At 41.2% G+C, this 24685-nt stretch overlaps 2 protein-coding genes across 3 annotated transcripts; both read right to left on the bottom strand.

Moving 5' to 3' along the window:
- Window positions 1-241: 241 nt before the first annotated feature.
- On the bottom strand, window positions 242-3723 carry fem1a (fem-1 homolog a). Its single transcript, XM_034104674.1, has one exon. The coding sequence runs from the start codon at window positions 3541-3543 to the stop codon at window positions 1690-1692; it is 1854 nt and encodes a 617-aa protein (XP_033960565.1). The 5' UTR covers window positions 3544-3723; the 3' UTR covers window positions 242-1689.
- Window positions 3724-6513: 2790 nt separating this feature from the next.
- Window positions 6514-9832, bottom strand: LOC117462787 (C2 calcium-dependent domain-containing protein 4C-like). 2 transcript variants are annotated; one of them, XM_034105106.1, is made up of 3 exons: window positions 9780-9832; window positions 7764-8539; window positions 6514-7622 (listed from the first exon to the last, which is right to left on the bottom strand). In XM_034105106.1, exons 2-3 carry the CDS (start codon window positions 8505-8507, stop codon window positions 7071-7073), a joined length of 1296 nt encoding a protein of 431 aa, XP_033960997.1. In that variant the 5' UTR covers window positions 8508-8539; window positions 9780-9832; the 3' UTR covers window positions 6514-7070. The 2 variants fall into 2 exon arrangements, with proteins under 2 accessions (XP_033960997.1, XP_033960996.1); XM_034105105.2 differs by lacking the exon at window positions 9780-9832 and adding an exon at window positions 9101-9190.
- Between the last annotated feature and the right edge of the window lie 14853 nt (window positions 9833-24685).

Genomic DNA, 24685 nt, shown 5'->3' with positions numbered 1-24685 from the left:
GCTACTGCACCCATTTCTATCCATCCAAACATATTTAAATGATGCTCTTAAATACAAATGCTGCCATTTTAAGCAAAAGCACTCAAGCTGAAGAACTAGTGATAACCCTGAGGCACAAAAAGAGAGATTGATTTTCAGTTTTCAGATACTTAATGATAATTTCCCATATCAAAAAGATATTACACATGTATAAAAGACACAGCAAAACCGAGTTCCCCCACACATCACGGAAGCACACAGATTATGTTGAGAGACTGAATTTTATTCAAGTATCTGCAACTGACTTTTGTTCTCGAGTTACCATCAGTTAAACGAATCAGTTGAGAAAGAAAAAGGCAGCATCAGTTCAAAGTCTGAATGTGAGTTGTCCATTTTGGATTTAGAGCCTTTCGGTGTGGTATTCAACTTGGTGGTGCTTAGCACAGACGAATGACTGACAAAACATTCATGATAACACAAGATGAACAAAAGAACAACAATAAGACTAAGATGCAGGAACTGCCGGTTCCATTTCTGTGAACTGCATCTGAGGTTAAAGGGAAAATTCACTCCAAACCAGAATTTACACATGATCTCAGACAGTTAACATGTGGCTTTAACCCCATAGAAATAAAACAAAAAGGGGCTTAAGCTGTTTTATCTTCACAAAATGGCCTAGTTCTGAAGATGCTTCTTTGACTGAGTGAACTGAATATCTTTGGCGATGTTGAAATAACCCAGAAGAGATGTAGGCACATCTTTGGGCTTTAGTTTAAAAAGTGCTCATTCAGACATAGGCAGAAGTTTTAAGAAAACATTCATAAATTAAAAAGATAACATTTCCTCATCAAAGAGGCCGCCCCAGGTTTGAGCCAAATACTGGATAACAATCCCATGTAAATTCTGTTAATGTAGTGACTTCTTTGCTTAAAAACATTGGCTGGAATATCAACAAACTGCATAGGTAAAAATGTGTGTTCGCCAAACAATAAATACAAGCTCTTTGTCCTTTCCGAACTTGAGTTCCTGATTCTTATGTCATTACTTTTGCCCGTAAATAATAAGGATAATAACTTTGGTGCTTTTCATTTTGCCATCACTTTGCAGTCTGTAACGGAACATAGCTCCATGGCTGACATTTGGCACTGCAAATTCAAACACCTTCCAATTTCAAAGAAAAATAGCAGATGGTTTATGTAAATAAGATGACCTAGCAAAAAAATATTTTTGTCAAAACACTTCCTTTCTGAATGAATTTTCAAAACCACAAATGCGATAACATATTCACCATTCATCTTCATGCATGTTATCTGGCTGGTTTGATCAGATGCAGTACAATTTAAACATCTTTCATACAGTCCAGGCACCACTTACCACACACCAGCACCATCAGTCTCCTTTTAAGGGAAACAATAGGGGAAATGCATTAAAGCCTATAACAAATTGAAGTTTCACCCAGCTTTAAATAGCACTACAAAAATGTAAAGTCCATGTGACTTAAGTGTTACAATTGAGTGATAACTGACCACAGGCTAGATATGTATTGCTATGGTTTGGTGTGACACAAGGTTGGTGGGGCCAGGAGCAAAGCAGGGGCCAAAAGGACACAAAGATGGGGAGATTGGTGTGGAGTGGGAAGTTTGTGCCAGGTCAGAGTGGACAACAGGAAGAACAGTGCAGGAGTTTCTCATCAGGGGACAGTAGTGCAAGTCAGTGCAGTTCAATGAAAGCCTCCATCTCCTCAGAGATGAGTCCCCGGTAGGGCAGTCTGTGCTTTTCAATTGCACGCGCCGCCAGGCACTGAAGGGTGACGTAGCTCAGTGGGTAGAGGGCCGGGTGCCCGCTGCTCTGCTCGTCCAGCAGCTCGTAGGCTGTCTTCCTCTGTGCATTTGTAGCGTCAAAGTGAGCCCCGGCTTTCATAAGTAGTGCCATAATCTCCGGACAACCGTTGTTAGCAGCAATGTGCACAGGCGTGTTGTTTTCACTGTCACGTGAATCAACATCTGCGCCACACTCCAGGAGCAGCGCTGCCACCGCCTGGGAGGGGAAGCGGCCCACAGGGTAGCGGCCCACAGAGGTGGTCTCTTTATCTACAGCCATGTGGAGAGGAGTAAATCCGCTGCGTCCTCGAGGGTTCAGCTTCAGCAGGCGATACACTGTGTGCTTCTTCTGGTGCTCCTGCTCCGGGGTGCACTCAAGCTTCTCAAGCAGAAAGATGAGGTGCAGGATGATGGAGAGAGCTTTGGTGAACTGAGGAGCCTCTGGAGGGTGGTCCCTCTGGGCCACCGCTCTCTCCACTTCCCTCACACTTTTCACCAGCACTGTCATGAGATCGTGGAAAGTGACACGTGTTGACAGGGTGCCTTTGGCCCGGTCTTGAAGTACAAAAGAGAAAAGCTCTGCAAAGGATAGGAAGCTGGAGGCCGTCATGGGACTGAGAGGGTCCAAGTTGCTCTGCTGCATGTCTAAAGCATATTTCCACAGGCTGATGCAGCGTTCAAAGTTGCCGGAGTCAGCATACACAGCTCCTCTGTAGCGGATGTAGTATGAGGTGTCTGGGTGGGAAGGGCCCAGGATGCGTTCTCTTACCAACAAAGCCTGCATCCTCATTTCGTCAGGATCTGTGATCAAGGCTTCCAGTTCCTCTGCAGTGGTCACCTCCTGTGCACAGCCATAGGCCGGGATAGGAGGGCCAGGTGGGGGCTTAGCTAGGGATCCACATTTGTCCCCTGGTTGTCTCAGCTCCATGGCCCTTCTCCAGTACCTCATCGCTCCCAAAAGATCCCGTTTTTTGTCCACAAAAGTAGCCCCAAGGAGTTCGAGTGCATCGATTCGTTCCTCTCTGGAGGTGCGAGGCTGGTGGGCCAGATATTCTACAATGTTGGTGTGACCTGTAACACTTGCAGCGAGGAGTGGGGTCATTCCATATCCATCTCTCTCCATGCGAGCATTGCACTTTAGCAGCATCTTCATTATGTCCAGACTGCCTGACTCCGCACAGTCGTGAAGGGCGGTGTTCCCTTTGACACTCTTGCGGTTGACATCTGCACGGCGGTCCAGGAGGAACTTGGCTATCTCCTTGTGGCCCTTGTAACAGGAGATCATGAGGCAGGTATGGCCATGGCGGTTGGCTACCTCCATGTCAGCTTTGTGCTCCACCAGGTAGCGGACGATCTCCAGGTGGCCGTCAAAGCAGGCAGCTCGGAGCGGCGTTGAGTTAGTTAGTGTCGCGTTGTTCACCGAGGCACCGTGTTTCAGTAGCGTCTTCACCACAGGCAGGTGACCGGCGGCAGAGGCTGCCCACAGCGGAGGAGCCCCCTCGATGGTCTCGCCGTCAAAGTTAACAGCCCCCCCGAGTTCAACATTTGCTTTACAATGTTCAAGTAGATAGTCTGCAACTTCTAAGTGTCCGTATCGAGAGGCTATCAGCAGAGGAGTTCCTCCCTGGGTTTTCTCCTCGGCTAAAGCCTCCAGCTCCTCAGGAGTTTTGTTGCTCAGCAACTTCTGGATAAGTTTCAGCTTACCATCTTTCGCCGCGTTGAAAACCGCCGTCGGTATATCCATTTTACTGGCTGTAAACTGCCACGTAGAGCACCAACCCCATAACCACTCGTTTATGGAAAAACTGGCGAGTGCTGTTTTAAATAACAGACAGCAGGAATCTTAGTTTGGACTCGGTTTCCAGCTCACATCTTTCTGCCATTTTGAGGGTGCTGTCAAGATGGCGTTTGTGTTGTTTGACAGGTCTATGTTTACGGTTGCTGCGAGGCATTGTGGGTGACGTAGTTTTGATGGAATTTCTTCTTTCTAAATCAGAAGGCGTTTTCCTTCATACAGAACTTCATTTCCCATGATGCATTTGACTTCAATGACCTAACAGCTGATGGGTTCGTTTGTTATGGTTGTTCCATGGGTTGTTCAGATGGACAGAGAGCCAGCTGATCCGCGGCTCACTGATCCTAACTCGCAGAAAGTACTCAATTTAGGCGTTAATTGATTCCCATCAACAAGGATATGTACAAACTGTCTAACACAATAAAAACAATTGACATTCGATCGTAGAGAGTGGGGTTCCTATGGATATCCCTGCAAGTGATATTCAAACAATACAATAATGTGTGATTAGGCTTCTGATACATTAACAGATACATTTTATTTCAAAAATGCATTTTGTGGAGTTTTTTTTCGCTGTACAAAATATAATTTCTTCCAGTTACATGATGATGAAAAATGCAGAAACTCACACAAATGCTCATTTTATTGTTCATCTCAAATTACCCAAAAAACAACATTTATAAACAATCCCTATACTTAATATAGTTTCAGTCATGAGTCAGGCTAAACAACAGCTGCAATGATCAACACTGTCACCTGACACAGAGACCTCATCATCTGCAAATAATCTGCTTGCAACAGCCGAGAGGCTTCTGCAGTCATGTCACAAGAATAGGGCAGTGAATAACAAGGTGGCTGCACCATACTCCCTCATTAAGACAGGACCGTAAATACTGTTTTGGTAGCATTGTCTGTGGTGGATTGAATGTAATTATGTAATTGAAAGAGAGCACAGCATTTTGGTGATTATTTTGTGTTTGTGCGACTATAGGGAAGTAATTAGTTTCCCTTTAATGTACTGTGCAATTCCAATAGCACCTTGATAACTATCTCATCTTAAGAACACTATAACAAAGGAGAGGAGTTTAGAGCAAATACACATAAAGCAAGTTTATGTGGAATTAAGATGGGAACATATATGGCTGATCTTGAGGAGATCACCTTAATCTATATTACTATGCAAAGCCAGTTGTCAGAATATTGACTTGCATATTGACCTGAATATTGATGTGTATGATGCCGAGACTAATATTTAGTTGAATGGGTATATTGACTTTTTTTCTGCATCTCAGTATGCTGGCCAACATCATCACAAAGATCAGGATGGCAATAATGTTCAGTTATATCTTAAAGCAAGAGATGGAAACCAAAATACAAAAAATGTAAAATGTGTGTGTAATATTTATATAATATAAAAAGATTTCTGAAATACAAAGTCAAGCTAAAACTAAGTCTGCTTAATTTAAATAGAGTACAAATAATGTATCAGTGGAAATTCAGATCAAATCATACTGAAGGGTTAAAATAATTGCTTTGCTGGAAGCAAGAATGTGTGATATTGATCAACTGAACACATGTCCTTGTCAAAATAGCAGATGTGATTGTCAGTTGATTTAAATTCTAAAAGGCCAGGGAAACACCTGAAGTTTATCTTTAGCAAAGTATCAATTACATCTGTCAATATCACAGAGAGCTGTCCTGACTGCTTAAATGATAGTGTATGAAACATGAGAAAATCAAGCTACTGATTTGTCTACCGTTTGACCCATAGAATATTGGATTTAACATAACGTCAATATTTCCAACTGTGACCTGAAAAACAGAACAGACAGACATATTTGATGTTAATTGAACCAAGGACAAGTAAGAATTGAGAAAATACGTTTTCAGCGACTTTAATAACAGTGGGGGAAAAAGTTGATCATGATTATAGGCTGATTTTATGTGTAATTCAGACATTATTAGACTATTCATTTTAATTGTATTGCCTCACCAAGTCCACAGAGGCAAAACTAATTACAAAATATTTTTTTCTTGTTGCATTCAAGACGGTGGGAGATAAATTCAATTTAAATAAATGTATGAAGCCCAGAGATGATTCCATCCCACATTGTGGTGACTTGTTTTCGTGTGGTACAAGCAATTGATATATTAAATCTATTTTTCTCTCTTTGTCAGGGTCATGAGCGCGCCTATTGCATATGGACAGAAGATGGGAGACACCCAGGTTAGTTCACCAGTCAATAAGAAATTGCCAAGAGAGTATTGTGATGCTTTGAATGCACTGTAGTGCTTCTACGGTTATTGTGAGGTGTCATTCTGATGATTCACCAGTAGAGGAGGCATAAGGTCCACTAATGCTTGTTTAGGCTAATACTCATTGGGACCATCTTTGCCTGACAGATGTATTTGTGTGGACAATATGTTTTGTACATGTTTTCCCTCAGCCCAAATTCATTTACATTTATCATCAAAATTATTGAACTTATAAATCAATACATAGCCTCACTGTACACATGACTATAGAACAGGAACGTTTTCATTTTAGCAACCACGATTGTCATCTTTAATAACTATTTAAACCTCACTGGAGGAGAGCCTGAGTAGCAAACGTTTTTTTTTTAATTAAACAGGGAGTTTGAATGCACAGATAGATAATATTGCGTGCAGAGGTCTAGGATTAAAAGCTTCACATATGACACCCATGCCTTCGTCTGTCTCAGAGGATGAAGCCTCGTACTTGTTTACAGAAGGGAAAAGTTAGGGAGCATGGAGGCTTTATAATATATTCCTAGGGCTTTATTTTGATCCAGAAAAATTGTTATAGGACACAAGCACTGAGAAAAAGCTGCAGGATAAAAAAACATCAGTGAGAGTTTAGTGTTTTTATTCTTACGTTCAAAAGCATGTCACATAAGAACAGTCATATTAACATAACACCCACTAGCAAAATGCATTTTCCAAATATAAACTCTTTCAACTACACAGAGGCGTTATTATCTTCCACAGGAACGTGCAAAACCCACACGTAATATTACTACATTATTACAAAAACTACAGCTCCAATCCTAACAAGATCATCACTGCATCACAGCTGACATGATATTGAGGCACAGCATTACAATGCTCATGAGAGAACGCAACACATTATGTAATTCAATACTTCAAGAGAATACAAAAAAACAAGGACAATTTCTCCACTTTTTACATTGCTGATTGACTGGTAATTTTGGTAGTGAACCAGGACAGTGATAAAGTGGGAATTTGTATTCTACGGGGGCTTGAGTTTGTCTCTTTATGTACAGTACATAACACAGTGTGCAAGATTCAACTGCCTTGTCATCGGTAACTTTTACCCTGCCCAGTATTTATCACATAATTATGTTCAGTGTGATAAAAGGGTAGCCAAAGAGAGAGGAATGGCCCCTTAAGATTTGGAGCTACTTGTTTTCACCCGCAGTCTTGACAGTGGCTCCCTAGAGGCCTGCCAGCAGCTCACTGAGCCGCACTTCCCTTTCTCCTAGAAGCACGTTTCTCTTCAGACTGGTTCCTTTGTTCACTACCTTAATCTTCATGGCCAGGCTCTTTACTTGTGCCTTGGACAGCTCGTCAAAAAAGAAGTCCTCGTTGAAAACTGGATTCCTGCTATTCTTGATGATGGTGCTTCTCTGTTTTTGCTGCTTGCCAGGGTTCAGGTAGAGTGCCACACAGCAGTTGATGCTTTTAAGGTCCGTCTGCCTGTCATAGAGGGCCTCGGCTGTCAGCACGCGCACCCTCAGACGAGATGCCTCTGGCTCATAGTGTGTGCTCAGCCTCAGTGACCCCCCCTTGTGGAGGTTGATGGTGTGCTCGCGCTGCAGGAGGTCTGAATCTGCAGCCCTTGAGCTGCGGCTTTTACATCCACGAAAAGCTGGAGAGGGGGGGCAGCGCAGCCGGCGGCGCTGCATGTTGGGACTATTGTCTGCTGAACTGCATTCATCAGTGGAGAGAGAACTGTGGCGTGCCAGAGAGCGCTTGGCACGAGACACCTGGAGGGAGAGACAAAAAGGTACTGGTAAAGACACATAAAGTAGCCTCATGGTGAATCAAACAAGGAAAAACACTTGTGTAACACATTTCAGCTTCATGGCAGCCATTCCCAATACACACTTATGCTTAAAGGGCCTGACCTTGGCTTGTGTCTCCTGGGTGATGGAGCGTAGGAGAGAGGCAGAGCGGGACAGGAGAGGGGAGGTAAACGGGGACGACTCTGCTGAGGAGCAGGTGTCGCTTTCTCCACTGCTAAAATAGCGGTAGGGGTTGCAGTCAGATGGGGCCAGAAGGGTCCCCCCTTGGGTGCGCCTCTGGGAGTTTGGGGAGGTGAGAGGGCTGCCCGGGTCGCTGTGGAACAGGCTCTCCTTGCGGCGGGTGTGAGGAGACTCCACCAGGGTGGAGAAGCCATATGAAGTCTGAGCTTTGGGCACATACGGCAGAGACATTGCAGTCTGTGACTGAGGATCAGCATTCGTGTTGACACTGGCTCTGTCCCCAGATCCGGCACCTGGCTCATCAGCACTCTCTATTTGGATGATGTGGCGGTTGGCTGACCTCTGGAGGTTGCGTGTGTCCCCTCCCAGGCGTGAAAATAGGCCAGGGCTGCTGGGGTTGTTGCTGCTCCGAGCTTTGGGGCTCTGGCTGCAGATGGCATGGTCAGACACAGAGGGTCGTAATGTGGAGCAGTTCTTAAACTCTTGGATAAGAGACTCCTCTGGTGGGCAGCAAATAAGTTTGGGGGGGATGAAGAAATCAGGGATCTTTCCTGGAGTGAGTACGTTAGCATAGACAGAGACAGGAATGGCCTGTGTTGTGTGTGGGGACTTCGATTTTGTCCCACTGCTCTCCACAGAGCTGCGGAGCTTCTCCAGAAGCCACATGCCCACTCAGACGCCTCCGCTCACAGTTAACTCTGTTGAAAGAAAAGTGATGCGTGAAGAGAAAAAAAGCACATCAAACGATAATAAACAAACAAACTCAAGAGAATTACAGCTTAGTGTTGAGGTTTACTAAATATCTACTCAAAATGAAAATGTGTTCATATACGTGTTGCAGTAAACAATATGTTGAGACATGCAGCAACAGGTTATAGCAAAAGAGAGGACTGAAGGTTAAAGGTGCAAACAATTATTTCACAATTTAGATAATGAAGAAGTTGAGCATCTCCAAAAAGCACTTTAATCCAATGTGTAATCAATGCGCAAACACAATGAGATACAAAATAAATAATCGTCTAAGTGTCCTCTAAACGATTTACACGATCGTTATTAAGATATGTTTCATCTTCAACGAAGTCAGCTTCTGTAGCAAATCAATCTTATTGTTATTTAAATCACTTTAACGTGTTGGAATTTCAATTGATAATTGAAAGTCGTCAATTAAATTAGCAAAGGCGAATCTGAATAACTTTGTTCATCAAACAAAGCATCACTAACCTCCTTCGCGTTTAACTTCTAACATGAAATATACCAACCTATTTTTCTCCGAAAATGTATCGCCGCGCTGCGCTTTTCTCCAAGTGCTCTGTGCGTAAAGGGTATTTATCCGTTTGTTCCAAATCGCTTGCCAGCGGTAAAAGGCTGCTAGATCAGGCACGCGCGCTTTATAAGACGGGGTCTCTGACTTCTGAGCCAATGAGAGGGTTGTAAAGGCTCCCCATGATATTTACCATTAAATAGGCACGGGAGAACAACTAATTTAAAGGCTGTTGTTACACCCACAAATACTTTCAAATTATGTTTTCATATCTCACGCCTCATTGATTTTTAGAGGGAGCGTCATGGTGATTTAATTATTCGTTCACGTGACTATTCTATCGTGTTGTTATCTGCAGATGGTGCAAACAGACAGGCACCTTCATTTGATTTCCTGGTGGCAAACTGATAATGATGTGGAGTGACAATATGCTTTGTTCAGCAGAAATCTTTAGTCTTTACTCTTAGAAGGAGAGGATTCTGTACAGGCAGTGAACAGAGTAAAGTGATACACATGACAAAGAAAGTGGTATCACATTGGAAAATAAAGCAGTTATCTTGCTAGCCAATGCCTCTGTTTAAAAAAAAAAAAACCTTTACTGCAGTGCAATACTCTGAGCTGTAAATAAGCCTATCAAATCATTACAGCTAGTCTGGAAAAAGGAAAAAAAAGCTCACATCAGCCTGCTGTGCATTCGAAGTCCCCACACTTGCTTCCAGTTGGTTTTGGGATTGCTTCCTAAAATCGTAGTGTTTGTCCATACATCTTGTCATAGACGTGCCACTGACTTTGATACACCAGGATTTGTCCTTTGTTGAGCTGTCACATCCAAATAATCTCAGCTGCTTGCTACACCCAAAATGACCAGAGACCTGCAGGGAAGCTGCCGTCTGTAGAGTTGGACCCAGTCTCTGGAACAGACTCCCTGTTCATCTGAGGACATTGGCATCCAATTACAGTAGGTGTTTAAACTCCCACTGAAAAGTCATCTTGTAACAAATTAACTTATTAGCTGATATTAAAGTTTATTGGTAGGCCTAATTGAAATGTTTATCTTTTTACATTTTTCTTTACAATTCCCTGTTCCAGCTTCTCTAATATTATTTTACTTATCTTTCTATTATGTGAAAGTAAACTTAATGTCTGGGTTTTGGAGAGATTATTTAAAGGGCTTAAAGGTTCCCTATTATACTGTTTTTCAGCAATATATTAGACCTCCTGGCTGGTCTACCTGCATGTGCCATCCGACCTCTGCAGCTCATCCAGAATGCAGCAGCTCGTCTGGTCTTCAACCTTCCTAAATTCTCCCACACCACGCCACTCCTCCGCTCCCTTCACTGGCTTCCAGTAACTGCTAGAATCCACTTCAAGACAATGGTACTTGCTTACCATGCTGCGAATGGATCTGGCCCTTCCTACATCCAGGACATGGTTAAACCGTACACCCCAGCACGTGCACTCCACTCTGCATCAGCCAAACGGCTTGCTGCACCCGCACTGCAAGGGGGACCCAAGTTCCCATCAGGAAAAACACGTCGGTTTGCTATCCTGGCTCCAAAATGGTGGAATGAGCTCCCCATTGACATCAGGACAGCAGATAGCTTACACATCTTCCGGGGGAGACTGAAAACTCATCTCTTTCGACTCCACTTCGAGCGATAGAACTATTAACAAAGCACTATATACTAATAAAGGACTGGTTTATCTAAAGCAGTTGAGTAGCACTTGAAATGTGTTGGCTCTATGAAATCTGATGTACTTATATGATTCTGTTTTCTTCAAGTTTGTATCTTCTTGGTCGAATGCACTTATTGTAAGTCGCTTTAGATAAAAGCGCCAGCTAAATGCAATGTAATATTATAGGTCTTAGATATATACAAAACATGTCTCTGAAGTGTTTGGCTGGAAATACCAAACAGATCACCCATTGTAGCATCCCATATTCCCCTCTGTTTCAGTGTTTCAAAAGTGCTGATTCTCTGTCTGTTACTTTAGATGAAAATAAGGAGCCACTCCCCACGCCCCTCTGAGAGATATCTGGTTAAAAAGAACACAATGGTGCTCTAGGAGGAGATTCTGGCCCCATTTACACGAGGACGAAACGGGTACGTTTGCGTTTAGGTTTACAAACCGAATTCGTTTTCAAAAAAGTCTTCCGTTCACACGCATTCGGCTCAATTAACGTGGCCGTTCACACGAGACCGCTTGACCCGCTGGAAACGCTGTAGTACATATGCCGGGCCTGTAAGTGGCGCTGCTGCCGCCACAAAATACACCAAAAGCAGCGAAGAAGACCCCGGAGCATGGTTGCCATGCCCTTCTGTTTATTCTCCGTGGTGGACGGCGAGTGCTCCTGCTGTAAATCTCTCTGGTAGTCACCAGCAGATGAAAAACACCCACCTCTCCGCCTCTTCCAAGGGACGAGGGAACCATGCGGCAGAGTTTCCGTTAACATTTTTTTTCGCCGGTCAACATGTCCGTTAAAGTTTAAATCTTCCGGACAAAATTAGAAAAGTGCCGGTCAGAGGTCTTCTTTGTTATTTATTGAGCTTTAAAACAAATCGATAAAGACTCTAGCCTATATAATAATAATAGACGGAGCCTCTCTTTTCCTCCCCCTCTTCTGATAGCCCAGCAGCAGATCTCTGAGCAGGAGACGTGGGGAGAGGGAGACTTGGGGAGAAGGAGGCGGGGCTATTTCATCGTTATTAGAAAATGATCGTATAGGGCGTACACACTGAGCCGTTTTGCCCCCCAGAGCGTTCCGTTTGCAGATCTACCCACCACCTTTTTAGCTTTAGAAAAGAGCATTACCTTGGTTTTCTCAACATTTAAAAGAAGCTTTAGTTCAGAGAGCTGAGTCTGAATAATGTTAAAAACAGCCTGTAATTTAACACCAGCCTCCTTAATGGAGGGACCTGCACAGTACATCACGGTATCGTCCGCATAAAAATGTAAAGTAGCTTCATCCACATTTTCACCTAAACTGTTGATGTAGATGGAGAATAAAAGTGGACCTAAAACAGAACCTTGAGGAACACCATTAGCAATGTTTAACCACTCAGAAGACAGCCCATCAAAGTGAACACATTGGGACCTTTCAGAGAGGTAGTTTACCAACCACCCCACTGCATGGCTGGACATGCCTATACTGGCTAGCCTCTGCTTTAAAATGTGATGATCGATGGTGTCAAACGCTTTTGAAAGGTCAATAAATAGAGCTGCACAACTCTGCCTATTATCTAAAATACTCGCCACATCATTCACCACTTTCATTGTGGCAGTGATGGTGCTGTGTTGCTTTCTGAAGCCTGATGTTTAGACAGGATGTCATTTGTACATAAAAACACCTTTACCTGTTCACTCACTAAGCGTTCAAGAACCGTAGCCAGAACTGACAACTTAGAGATTGGCCTATAGTTATTTAATAAGGTGGCCTCCCCTCCTTTTAGCAAAGGCAGGACATACGCTGACTTCCACAATTTTGGAATTGTGTTAGTGCTGAGGGAGAGGTTAAAAAGAGTAGTGAGAGGTGGAGCAATAAAATCTGCAGCTATCTTTAAAAAGAAAGGTTCTACGTTGTCCGGGCCAGCCGGTTTCTTAGGATCTAGCTTGGTTAAAGCTTCACGAACAACATCAACAGTAAAAGGGGTAAAACTAAAAGGGTTTTCCAACACACATTTTTCAGAGTCACATACTGTAGTGTTCACAGAAGCAGAGTTAGTGACAGAAACAAATAGAGAACCACAGGACACAAAATGCTCATTAAAGCAATTTAGCATAGTAGCACTGGTGGTAATGCACGGAGATAGCTCATTACGGATATCGCCGGTGGATAACGATTTAATGGCTTTCCAACATTTTCCAGGATTATTTAGATTCTTTGTGGTTACTGACAGATAGTACTTTGATTTAGCACTTTTGATTTGCGATTGATTTGCCTAAAACGCAGCCATTCTACCTCTGAGCCTGATTTCCTAGCCTTTGCCCAGGCCTTGTTTCTCTCATGAAGGAGACTGGACAGATTAGCAGAAAACCAAGGATTGTCTCGTCCCTTTACTCTAAATGTACGCAGGGGTGCATGTCTATCAATGATCTCCATAAAACCAAGATAAAAATAAGACCATGCGGTTTCTACATCAGCACACAGATCGATTTTACCCCAATCAAAATCAAACAGATCATGCACAAAACCCTGCTCCACAAAATGTTTTTTGTCTCTCTTAATGATAATGCAAGGTTTAACCTTTTGGACCTTAGTGTCCCTAATTGTGGCTACAACACAGTGGTCACTCAGATCATTTGCAAAAACTCCCACAGATGAATATTTATGGGGAACATTAGTTAAAATGAGATCAATTAGGGAGGATTTATTAGGGGAGTTAATGTTAGGGTGAGTAGGACTGTCCACAATCTGAGTAACATTTAAAGAGATACAAAGGTTTTTAAAATCCTCTGACACTGCAGTTAACCAGTCCCAGTTAAAATCTCCAAGTAGCACTACTTGCCAGAGTCCTTGCCAGCTGAGGGGGGTCTGTAACGACTCACTACCATGACCTGTTGACCCTTTGCCACTTCTATATTTAAGGCTAAAAATTCGAATTGCTTACTGATGGATTTGGAAACTAATGTGGATACACTGAACTTATTCTTAACATAAATGGCAACGCCACCACCTTTATTAGGCCGGTCGGTACGATACACATTAAAACCATTTAAGGCAATGCCAGAGGCCAAAATAGATTTATTTAGCCATGTTTCTGATAAAACAATGACGTCAGCGTCAGTCGAGCTCGCCCAGATATGGACAAAATCTAGTTTACCTAACAGACTGCGCACATTCAAGTGGATGAAACCCAACCCAGACCTAGCTTTAAAATCAGCAGAAGTAGCGATCTGACTACTACTACTGGGCGGACCAGGGTTAGGTTGTACATTTATACAGTAATAACAACAACAAAAACAGGCATCTTTTCCTCTTAAACGACACACATACATTGTCATCTAATTTAGAAACACCGGAAAAGTCTGCGAGAGTGTGATTAGAGCTTAAGAAGCAGTCCTGAAGAACCATCATTGCAGGAAAACAAAAAAGACAAACATATTTTGTCGAGCAGATTGTCTGTGACAAGGCAACCGGTAATTGTTTGAGCAACACATCCGAACCTTTGCAGGGGATGCCCACTGCGGGTGGCAGAACAGACCTGAATCCAGTAGACTTCTCAGAATGACTAGAGATCTTCTCATAGTCCAAAACAGTTAACAGGCACAGTAGAATCCCGATATGGGCCATTTTCCCAGACCAGCACACAGTATCCGCGATGTTCGTGGAGCAAAATCAGCACAGCAGCAAAGGACAGGCGAAAACAGCAGTGTGGAAGCGCTCCGGTCCCTCCGTGGTATCCCCGGGGTGAAAGCAGGCCTCTGCAACAGCAGAACCAGGACAGGTGGAAAGCAGGCCCCAGCGGTGGTAAAATCCTCCTCCGTACAGCAGCACACGCCCGGTGGAAGCAGGCCAAGCCCGAAGCGTGGATCCACTCCGTCTCTCCGCGACGACTCCGAGGTAAAAACCTCTCCAGTACAGCCGAATTCTACAGGTGGGAGCAGGCCTCCGTAGATCGCAGATCGCAGATTGCAGATCGCAGCAACAGGTGGAGCCTGTCCATATAAATGGATCAGGACAAAAAGAGAGCAAAGCTTTTTTCCTGAACATTTCAGAATCTCTTTACACAGAGGGGACACATGTTTATGTGTAGAAGACATCAAAAAGTGCATTTTGCATGATAGGTCCCCTTTAATATCTTTGAATATTTTCTGATGTTTAATAGACCAGAAGATTCATCAAGAAATTAGTGAGCAGATACGTTGAAATATATATATGTGTGTTGCAACCCGAGTGGTATTATTATTCCAAAAATACAATCCCTTTGGTTCTCTGCATTAAACTCTTTGGCAACATTTTTCAGCATATACACATTCATATATGTAGTTGTAAGCAGATGTAGTGTAAAGCAAAGTGTAAAAGTGTTACAGATAATATTAAGTTGTTTGTACTCACATTAATCATCCAGGGCTGCATTCCTTGTGTGAAGGAAGACCTAACACTAGTGTCACTATTAATTTTTCATTTCAGTAAGCCAAAACAAGCCAAGCCCAGGCAGCATCTTTTATGAAAAAGCGCCAAAATTACATAATATGGTAACGGGGGAAGACTAAAGAATCATGATTACACACCAAACACATTATTTCCATTCATTTAAATGCAATGTAACAGAGATGCACAATGCTGTGTAGGATCATAAACCCTGAGCAACTATAACTTTTCATAAAAAAAGTATTTTCCGTCTGGACCAGTTTCTGTGTGGAGAAAGCTGAAGAATGTATACAACCCACAGTGTCTTTTACCAGGTGTTAAACATGGAGGTGGATCTGTCATGGTATGAACAGCCATCTCGTAGGAGTCACTTGGACCAATTTATGCTGTCCCTTTATGATATTATTTCAACTCAATAATCCCCCACACCTTGCCAATTACATATTTGTAGCTTTTTTTTAAATATTATTTATTCCAATTCAGAAATATTCAGTTTGTATGTTCACACATATGACAGGATCATTTAAACACTGTTGTTTATATTCACAAATATATGGCCTCTGTGTGGGTCTCAACTCTGACATTTGCTTATTTGTTTATTTGTTCTTGCGGATAGAGCTTGCTTGGCTGGTTACACTTTTTCCATTTTCTTTCCCTTTTCTTAGAAACCCCACCTAAAACTTATCCAAAAAGTTGAGTATGTGACCACAAAAACAGGAGAAGGTGACTGCATCTCTAAAGTAGAACCTACATTTTAATAAAAACCTGTAAATACCAATTCACACAGCCAACCTAATTGAGTTTGAGTGACTCAAAACAGGTGTATGAACCTGGAAGACAAATACTCAAGAAGACCTTTAGCTGTAATTGCTGTCAATGGCGATTCTACACAGACCCACATAAAGGCTCAGAATACTTATGCAAATTAAACCATTCATGCTATTCTTCTGAAATACACTGAAGTCAATTACAGATTAGTAATGAGCCATTAGATTTCTGCATCAGGGCTATGATTCATCCACTGGGCGACCAACCATTAAGACATTCGATCGGTCAACTATTTACCGATTCCATTGAGAAATGCCTACCCCCTTTGCTCTGGTCTAACTACACTAATTAACTGCAACAATAAGAAAATGTGAGTATGTGATGCTTATGACATACCATAAAAAAATGAACGGATGAGAATGAAGTGAAAAAGTTGCTATTCTTAGATTCACAACACCACTATTACAGTATGTTCAAAAAACATCCTCACAATTTGCCTTGCAGAGTCTATTCATGAATAGACTGTGCGCATAAGATTAGTATTCTATTTTTTCAGTATTACCACAAAATAAAAAGTATTCAAATATCTTTGAGATTACTTGTAATATTATGAAGAATTATTGATATTGTGGCGTGCTACTGTTAAAATGTAAAAGTAAACACTACATCACTTGAGCCAATGCTCATGCTAGTGCTAATGGGGATCCGAATAAAGAACAAGAACATGCTGTTACTGTGTCATTTTCCTCATATATTATTCATATTTTTTTTTAGATATGTCAAACATTGAATGGGGTTGAATTGACCCCAAGGATAACAGGAGGGTTAAGAAAATTACATTTTACAAACATAGCAAAAACAAAATACATGATATGCAAAAAGAGCAAGAGCAGCATACACAAGTATTTACCACATGGCAGTACAATCTAGCAGCAACGACATATAAAGTGCAAGAGAAGATACAAGAGCTACCTAGAGGAGGTAGAGGACTTACCCCTGTGTTAAAGTGCATTTAGCTGTACTTGCACGTCTGTTTGTTTCTCAACCATTCTTTGAGTTGACCTTTAAAACTATTGTGAGTGGGACAATCCCGTATCTGAGTTGGGCGGTTATTCCAGAAAGAGCTGTCTTTAATGGAGAGGACATTTTGTCCAAAAGTGGTCCGTCTACGGTGGACTTCACAGTCTCCTCTGGTTTCTGATCCAGTGCAGCGACCAGTGTGTTTTCTGTGGATGAATTCCCCTAAGGGGGGAGGGGGGGGCCAGTCCATGTAAACATTTATATAAAAAGCACATACTTTTAAAAGACTTCAAATTGTCAAAGCTCAAGAAATTGTGTTTTTCAAGGATGGTGCAGTGGTGGTATGAATATGGAAAGCGCCACACTTTATTAATATCACCTTGTTCTAAAATAGTGTAAATGTATACACTTGTCGATTGCAGGCAATTGAGCTTATGAAAATGATTACGTAATGTAGCAGTTTTATAATTGTTTTAAAATTATAATTCTCACACACACACACACACACACACACACACACACACACACACACACACACACACACACACACACACACACACACACACACACACACACACACACACACACACACACACACACACACACACACACACACACACACACACACACACACACACACACACACACACACAGTTAAGTGACTGACAGCTTTTATTGGCTCTAGGCTGGTGTGTTTCTGGTTTTAATGAGGCCTTTCACACTTCTCATCTGGTTCTTACAGTAACTTTATTGACACACATACCCGCACATCACTGTAGCTGACCACCAGCTGATCCAATTATCACCAATCCTGAAAAAATGTGGGAGAACCCGTTAGTCTTCTCTGCCATTACTACCAGCCATGATATGGTGTTCCCCCCCTTCTGCAATCTTTTGCTGGCTATGGGTTTTCCCAGGCTATGTACAAGGTAAATGTAAAGATTGCAATAAGATTTGGGAGAGACACTCATAGTGTTCAGAAGAAGAATCCTATGCTGACGTTAGATTTATAACTGTTCATTGATCCAGAGAATGCAAAGCCTTATGATGCCTTATTGACGATGTACAACTAATTTGTGGCAGAAATCTGAGAGGAAATAAAGTCACTCTGGATTCACAGGTTGTCCACTGGTGTGTTGATATTATGAAATGTCATTAGGTTTGGCCTTTAACCGCTCTGCTCTGTTGATTGAATGTACTTTCTGTATTTGTCATGTCTCATAACATTTCCTCCCAGGGAGATTCAAATAGAAATCTGCGAGGTACGACACACTGTGAGTGGTTGCTATGAGCTCCTAACCGTTCAAAATCTAAAAATAATCATTGATAAACAACTGTGGCTGCCATGTTAAAGTGACATACTGTTCACTATTTTAACATTGCATATGCTCACCTAGAATCACTCTGTACCCGTCAACCACTCACGTTATTGCTGGAACATAAAAACCTTTGAAAAAAGTATAAATGTTGGTCTTTTTTATTTTCTTGGTTATCAATTGAGAACTAAGGTAATGTAGTGTATACAAAAGGACACAGGGTAGAGCGGTTGGCTCACCATGGATATTCTTTGGTTTCTTTATTAAAGGCCTTTTGGAAGAAATGGATCCCACATCAGAGGGAAATAGCAGCTCCATTTCCCCTTAACACATTTTTCCCCCCCGCACAATATGTGCTGGAATCGTAAATGAAAGAAGCCATTGATTTCAGTACTCATTAGGGGGAGACCAGGGACAGTTGTAACACGGGTCGATTGTAACACCTTCAATATCTCCAATCACAAACAAGCTAGAGTGATGAAACTCACTCTGCACATGTGAAGTTAGATGGTAAGATCGCTGAGAAAAAAAGGAGCCACGTTTGAATTTCTCGCGTAAGATATCAGCAAAAGTGTGTTTCTGAGGTAAAATATTAACTAAAATTATATGATGTATTTTTTGGATACTGTCTTGAGTTCAAATGTCTAGGAATCCAAACTAGTATTATTAGAATCACTGTTTTGTAAGCTACAAATAACTAGCTAAATATGGGTCAAGCTAGCAATCAGGCAGGTTCACAGGGGGTGGAAGCAAGACTGGTGGTCCTGGGACGGTTGTAACGGGACGGTTGTAACATGGCACATTTACAATGATGGCTCATTTGCTTGAATGATCAATTGTTCATTCAAGCATACAGTTGTATTGTTGGTTGGTGTGCATTGTCCCTGTAAAAATAAACAGAATAAAATACTGTATAGTAGGCCTAAAGTGTGTGTGTGTGTTTACAGTATGCCAAATGTCAGAAAGAGGAAGACAGACAGGGGAGTGCCACTTGCTCTGCTGCAGAGGGCCTCAAATGAAGTTGAGAAGGGCAAATCATTCAGGGAAGTGGCAAAGTCCCTGGATATATGCCATGTCCCCCTGTACCGGTTCCATACAAAGAGGCTGAGGTTGGAGAGTCAGGGATCACAAGCACCCCCAAGAGTAGGCAACTGGACACCAAAGAAGGTGTTCTCAACAGAGCAGGAGATGCTTTTGAGAGACTACCTGATGGAGGCAGCTGATTTATATTATGGTCTCAGCTCAAAGGAGGTAGGTATACATAATTAAGGTAGAAGCACCTCTCAGAGAACAGTTTAATCCTTCACAGAGGATGATGCTGTGTGTGTTATCTGTTATCCTGTTCATTGCTCATTGTTTGTTGGAGGATGTGTGAAACCCCATTCAAATCTTGTTGCCTTAGAATTTGACAGCTTTCCCTATTTGTTGTCATGTAGTGTGAAAAAGGTAACCGTTATTAACATGTTACAACCGTGCCTGGCATGTGTTACAACTGTCCCTGTACACAAGGACAGTTGTAACAGTTGAGTTTAAAAAAAAAAAATACATTTTCCAACCTGTACTTATTTCATAAAAACATCTTAAATACATTGTTTCAGTAGCTGACATATTGATAATGTATAATATAGCAACATGGCTATCCTATTGTAAATGGTTTTTTACTTATTGGGGAAGTGTTGCAACTGTCCCTACTTGCACCGCCAATGTTGGGGGTTGAGTTCCTCTCTGAGAAACTGAAAACTTAAAGTAAATGTCATACGAAATGTCGAAGGGATTTTTTGCACCTGTGTTTTAGAACATTACCATTCAAGATTATCATGAGACACATAAAATACATTTTTCATAGTATTTGTTTATTGGGGGGAAAAAGTGATATTGACCAATGTTTTCTCATGTGTTTTAAATCAAAAGTAATATTTTGAATAGTGATAAGAGTTCAGTGTAATCTTCATTAATGCATAAATGTAAGTATCGAATATGTTTACATTTGAACTTCTCCAGTTTTGAACATGAACATTAAATAAGCCCCTCCTTCACTAGCTTTAAAATCAAATCAATTCACTAATAATTACAATCAAGTGCATGATTCTGACATTTTTAATTTAACATAATTAACACATTTTCCTCCTAAATGTTTTTAGGATCAGATAAAGCTCTATGGTAGTGAGTCATGTGGATGCAAGAGGATAAGATTAAGTTAATACAAAATAAAACAAGCACCTTTTTACTCCATTACACCGTTCAGCAAAAAGTTAAGTATATCCGGCTTGATATTACTTCACTCTAAATACTTTTTTCCAGATAGCATTGCACAGAGGAAGTTGATTCTGCTGAACTATGACCTGTTTCTGAAATTTGACTCATATTCTTTATAGAACGTAGTAGTTGACTAAATATCGTCAAACTATTTGTCAAACTCTAACAATATAACCATAAACATTGGTCTGATTTCTGTCAAGTCAAGTTTAAAGTCATCAGATGTTTGACTCGAATACATAAATAAGTCGTGTAGCATACATCCACACCACTGGCAGATACATAGAAGTAGTGTTGTCCTAAATGCATATTGACATGTCCTGTGCTTCTTTTTCTCTGCTGACATCACTTGCTGTGGAGGATCTTGTTCATAAACCTTTTATTTGTTTCAGAGTGCAGAGAATACACACAGTTTAATGGCAGTGTTTTGATTGGCCCGATGCTCATTCTGCTGCCAAACTGATATCCTCTTTATGGCTCGGAGACAACCGACCCATCTGGTTAGGGGCCGGCGGGCACCGAGGTAGACATTCAGCTAATCAGCGAGTGTATACTGTGTTGTTCAGCGTTGGTCCTCGGAGTTGTGATGATAAATGTGTTTGAGGATTATCACATACACAGACCAACAGACCAGAAGCCATGAGTGTACACAGCACTAAACACCACAAACATAAAAAAGAGGAGCCAGATGGAGAGGGGGTGAAGATGAAGAAGATGAAGTATGTACAAAGTGAAGAGTTGACCTGTACCATCTGTAAAACAGTTGCCTGCAGGATAAGGGAACAAGAAAAATAAAAACACACTAAAAGGAGTCATTTAATTTGATGTGCCACTCTGAGCCCATTCAACACATAACACAGAGGTTCTCAGCTCAGTTCAAATCATTCAAATCCTCTGAAGGCAGAGCTTTTAGCAACCGCTTCTTCTCCTCATTTTAATGAAAATGCTCTTTGCCCATAACGTGTGGAACCAAATTGACCAAAACATTTCAGAAATGCTAATTCTGTACCTTTGAGGTTATTTAAGAGCTAACTCAAACTGTAACTTGCAAAAACCCTGACAGCATTTAATACATTTATCTGCATGGCTGAAGACCTGCACAAAAACGATTAAGCAGACATATTGTTGAATGTATGGGAGGAAACAAATGGAAAACCCACGTAAGTAACAAGCAAATATTCCATTTCAAATGTTAAAAAATGTTTTAGATTCCAAATGTTGTAACTGTATTTAGTATTTGGTCAGAGCTATTTAATAGAAGAGTTACGACATCTCCGTTCACTCCAATGGACCACTTTTTTACAGCAATGGCGGATCGTGGAGCCTCTCAATCGTTCCCCGGAAGTTAGCGCCAAGGCTATCAGAGCTGTGGAGTTGCAGCATAATACACCGTTCGTGACGGACTTTTAAAGGTAAGAAGAAGTTTAAAGATTTATATTACGGATATTATCAGTACATCTGATTCAAATGAACATGTGTATTAAAGGATGTCAGTGGATTATCCCTAAATTAGTAGATTTAGGGAACGTTTACAGATAACAGATTAAGCTAGCATACCGAAGCAAGTTAGCAACACACGTTGAACAGCCTTTTAATTGTAAATTCCGTTCTCTTAATGTCATTTGGTCCAACATGTTGAATTAGAGAAGAGGGGCTTCTAAACGGGATTGTATGCGGGGGTGGAGGGAGTTAAATATTAGATAAATATAACTTTGGTGCGTGTAAGAGTGAGTGTTTTTAGCAGAGCCATATTGTGTCCTTGTGATTCTGTTGATTATTACCTGTCTGTATAATGTTGCAGCTCAGCTGATTCTGGATTGATGGCAAAGGGAGAGGGACTTAAGTGAGAGTGAAAACACAAGGTAAGTTTAATACTACTGTTTTATATAAGTAAACACCTTATCTCCCCAAGGCATTTCCCATCCAATAGGTGTGCTATATAGGTGTGTATAACCCTTTCTCCTGTCTGTTACTCCCTCTTTCAGCACAAGAACCAGAGGGGGATTCAATGGAGCCTGAATACCTGCACTGAGACCCTCACCCTGCACCCTGAGTCTCAACTCTCAGTGTTTTTCAAGCCTTTCCCTGTTTTTTTGTATTAAACAAAACATTAAGCTTTCCCAATGGTGTGGTTTTCGTTTTGTGAAAAAGTGAAAATGCAGTGTTGTATATAATTACATCACATATTTTTTTGCTGTTGGTCGTGAAATTGCTCCTGCTTCCTCCGCTCTGTGTCAGTGGGGAAGCCGTACATTCGTACTCCTTTCTCTGAGCGATTTGAGCATCCCCAGGCAGCACAGCAAACCATGGTGGCGACTAGGAGGCAGCACAGCAAACCAGGACAACACGGAGGAAAAGGCACCGACAAACTGCATGATATGCTATTCAATGTTTATTGAATTCCATGTATTTGCAATGGATGTTCCTAAAACAACACATTTAACATCATCATTATCATCATATGCTGCTAGTCCTGCTGCTGCTGCTGCTAGTCCTTTGATAGTCACCTGTCGGTCTCCTGTCCTTTCTGAAAGCCATAAAGATGACATTAGTCATTTAGATAACTTGTGTCCTCAATTACCAGGGGATTACTGAAACTACCATGAATTTAAGAAAATGGTAGAAATGAATCCAATCTGAATTTTAAAGTATTACTTTAGATCCCCTCCCTCTAAATGTATCAATAAACATTAGAAAGTGATGCTCCTGACTACCATACAAGTTTAAGAAGATAATATTGGTTTGAAAGAATTCAAAGCTATAAATAAACAACAACAGGCTCTTTAACCAAGGCACTGTTAGTAACATGTAAACTAGTTGTTCACACTAATCCTAATATTATCACTTAATATTAGCAAATTCGATTTTATTTTTTAAAACATATTGATGTAAATACATACACATATCGATTTGTTGTATAAATATTGCAAATCAAAACCTTTACTAATAATGACCAAAAATCGTAGTTCTATCTCCTGTTATCAATGCATTCACATTGCCCGCCATGAACTTCCGGGGAACGATCCTCGTCTACAAGAACCACGTGACGATAACCGTTTTTGGACTTCCAGTGTCGTAACTCTTCTATCTATATGGCGCTGTATTTGGTGTGGCGTGTTTGTCAACAATAGTTAGTTGTTTTATTAGCCTATGAAAGTAACTCAGCTTAGACCAGGGACTCTGTGTACATGCTGTATGCTGTTCCATTTCCAGTACACGACTACACTCTAAAAACGAATTCAGGCGACCTTTCACCTCCACTTAATTAAATGCATGGTTGCAAGATAAAAATGTGAGTTAATTGATTTAGATAAACATTTTAAGTTGCAAACATTAATTAATAAGTTGTGTTGACGTAATAATGTTGGTAATTACATCAACTTAATATTATGTGTAATTTGAACTCTGATTTCTGCGTTAATTGACTTGAAACTAAATTCAAGTTGTAGTAAGTAATGCAATTGGCTTGATAACTTAATTGTTCTACACCTTGAGTTAAGGATTTCAAGTTCACTCCCACTTAACATGCCTGGACAAGTTCCCACAGTTAAGACAAATAGAAATATACAAAGGACATTTTAAGGTGAGTGTCATCTTTTGACATTCAAATACAGTAGATAGCCTTGTAGTTGCACTGTATAGGCAAACTCAGCAGCCTTTGAACTGTGAATAGTTCTGTGAGAGGATACAAAGTAGTAGAGGCTACTGTGAGAGTAAAAATACTTTGGTTACTATTGTGATGTTGCTTTTTAATCAAAATGAATCTCGGTGAAGCAGATCAAGGATGCTTCTTGAGGTAGGATCGTTATTTAGAGTTGTCATTGAAATGCAAGTTGTTGGCAGTCTCCCGTTCAGAATATATTCATTTATCAATCAATCAATGTTTATTTATATAGCCCAATATCACAAATGTTACATTTGTCTCAGTGGTCTTCACAGTGTGTACAGAATATCAGTATGACAATACGACACCCTCTGTCCTTAGACCCATTTAGGTCATTTCTCTTTTTTTCCTTTCTCAAAAATAGCACAATACAATTGAAGTACGCAGAGAACTATAGCCATCCGCTGCCTTGTCGTGTACCTTGGAGAAAAGGAAGAGGACCTTTTCAAGGAGTTTAGCGGTGTA

The sequence above is a fragment of the Pseudochaenichthys georgianus genome, chromosome 17 (genome assembly GCF_902827115.2).
Source record: "Pseudochaenichthys georgianus chromosome 17, fPseGeo1.2, whole genome shotgun sequence".
Classification (NCBI taxonomy): domain Eukaryota; kingdom Metazoa; phylum Chordata; class Actinopteri; order Perciformes; family Channichthyidae; genus Pseudochaenichthys; species Pseudochaenichthys georgianus.
The sequence above is the reverse complement of the archived record's forward strand: the minus strand, read 5'-3'. Positions and strand labels throughout refer to the sequence as shown.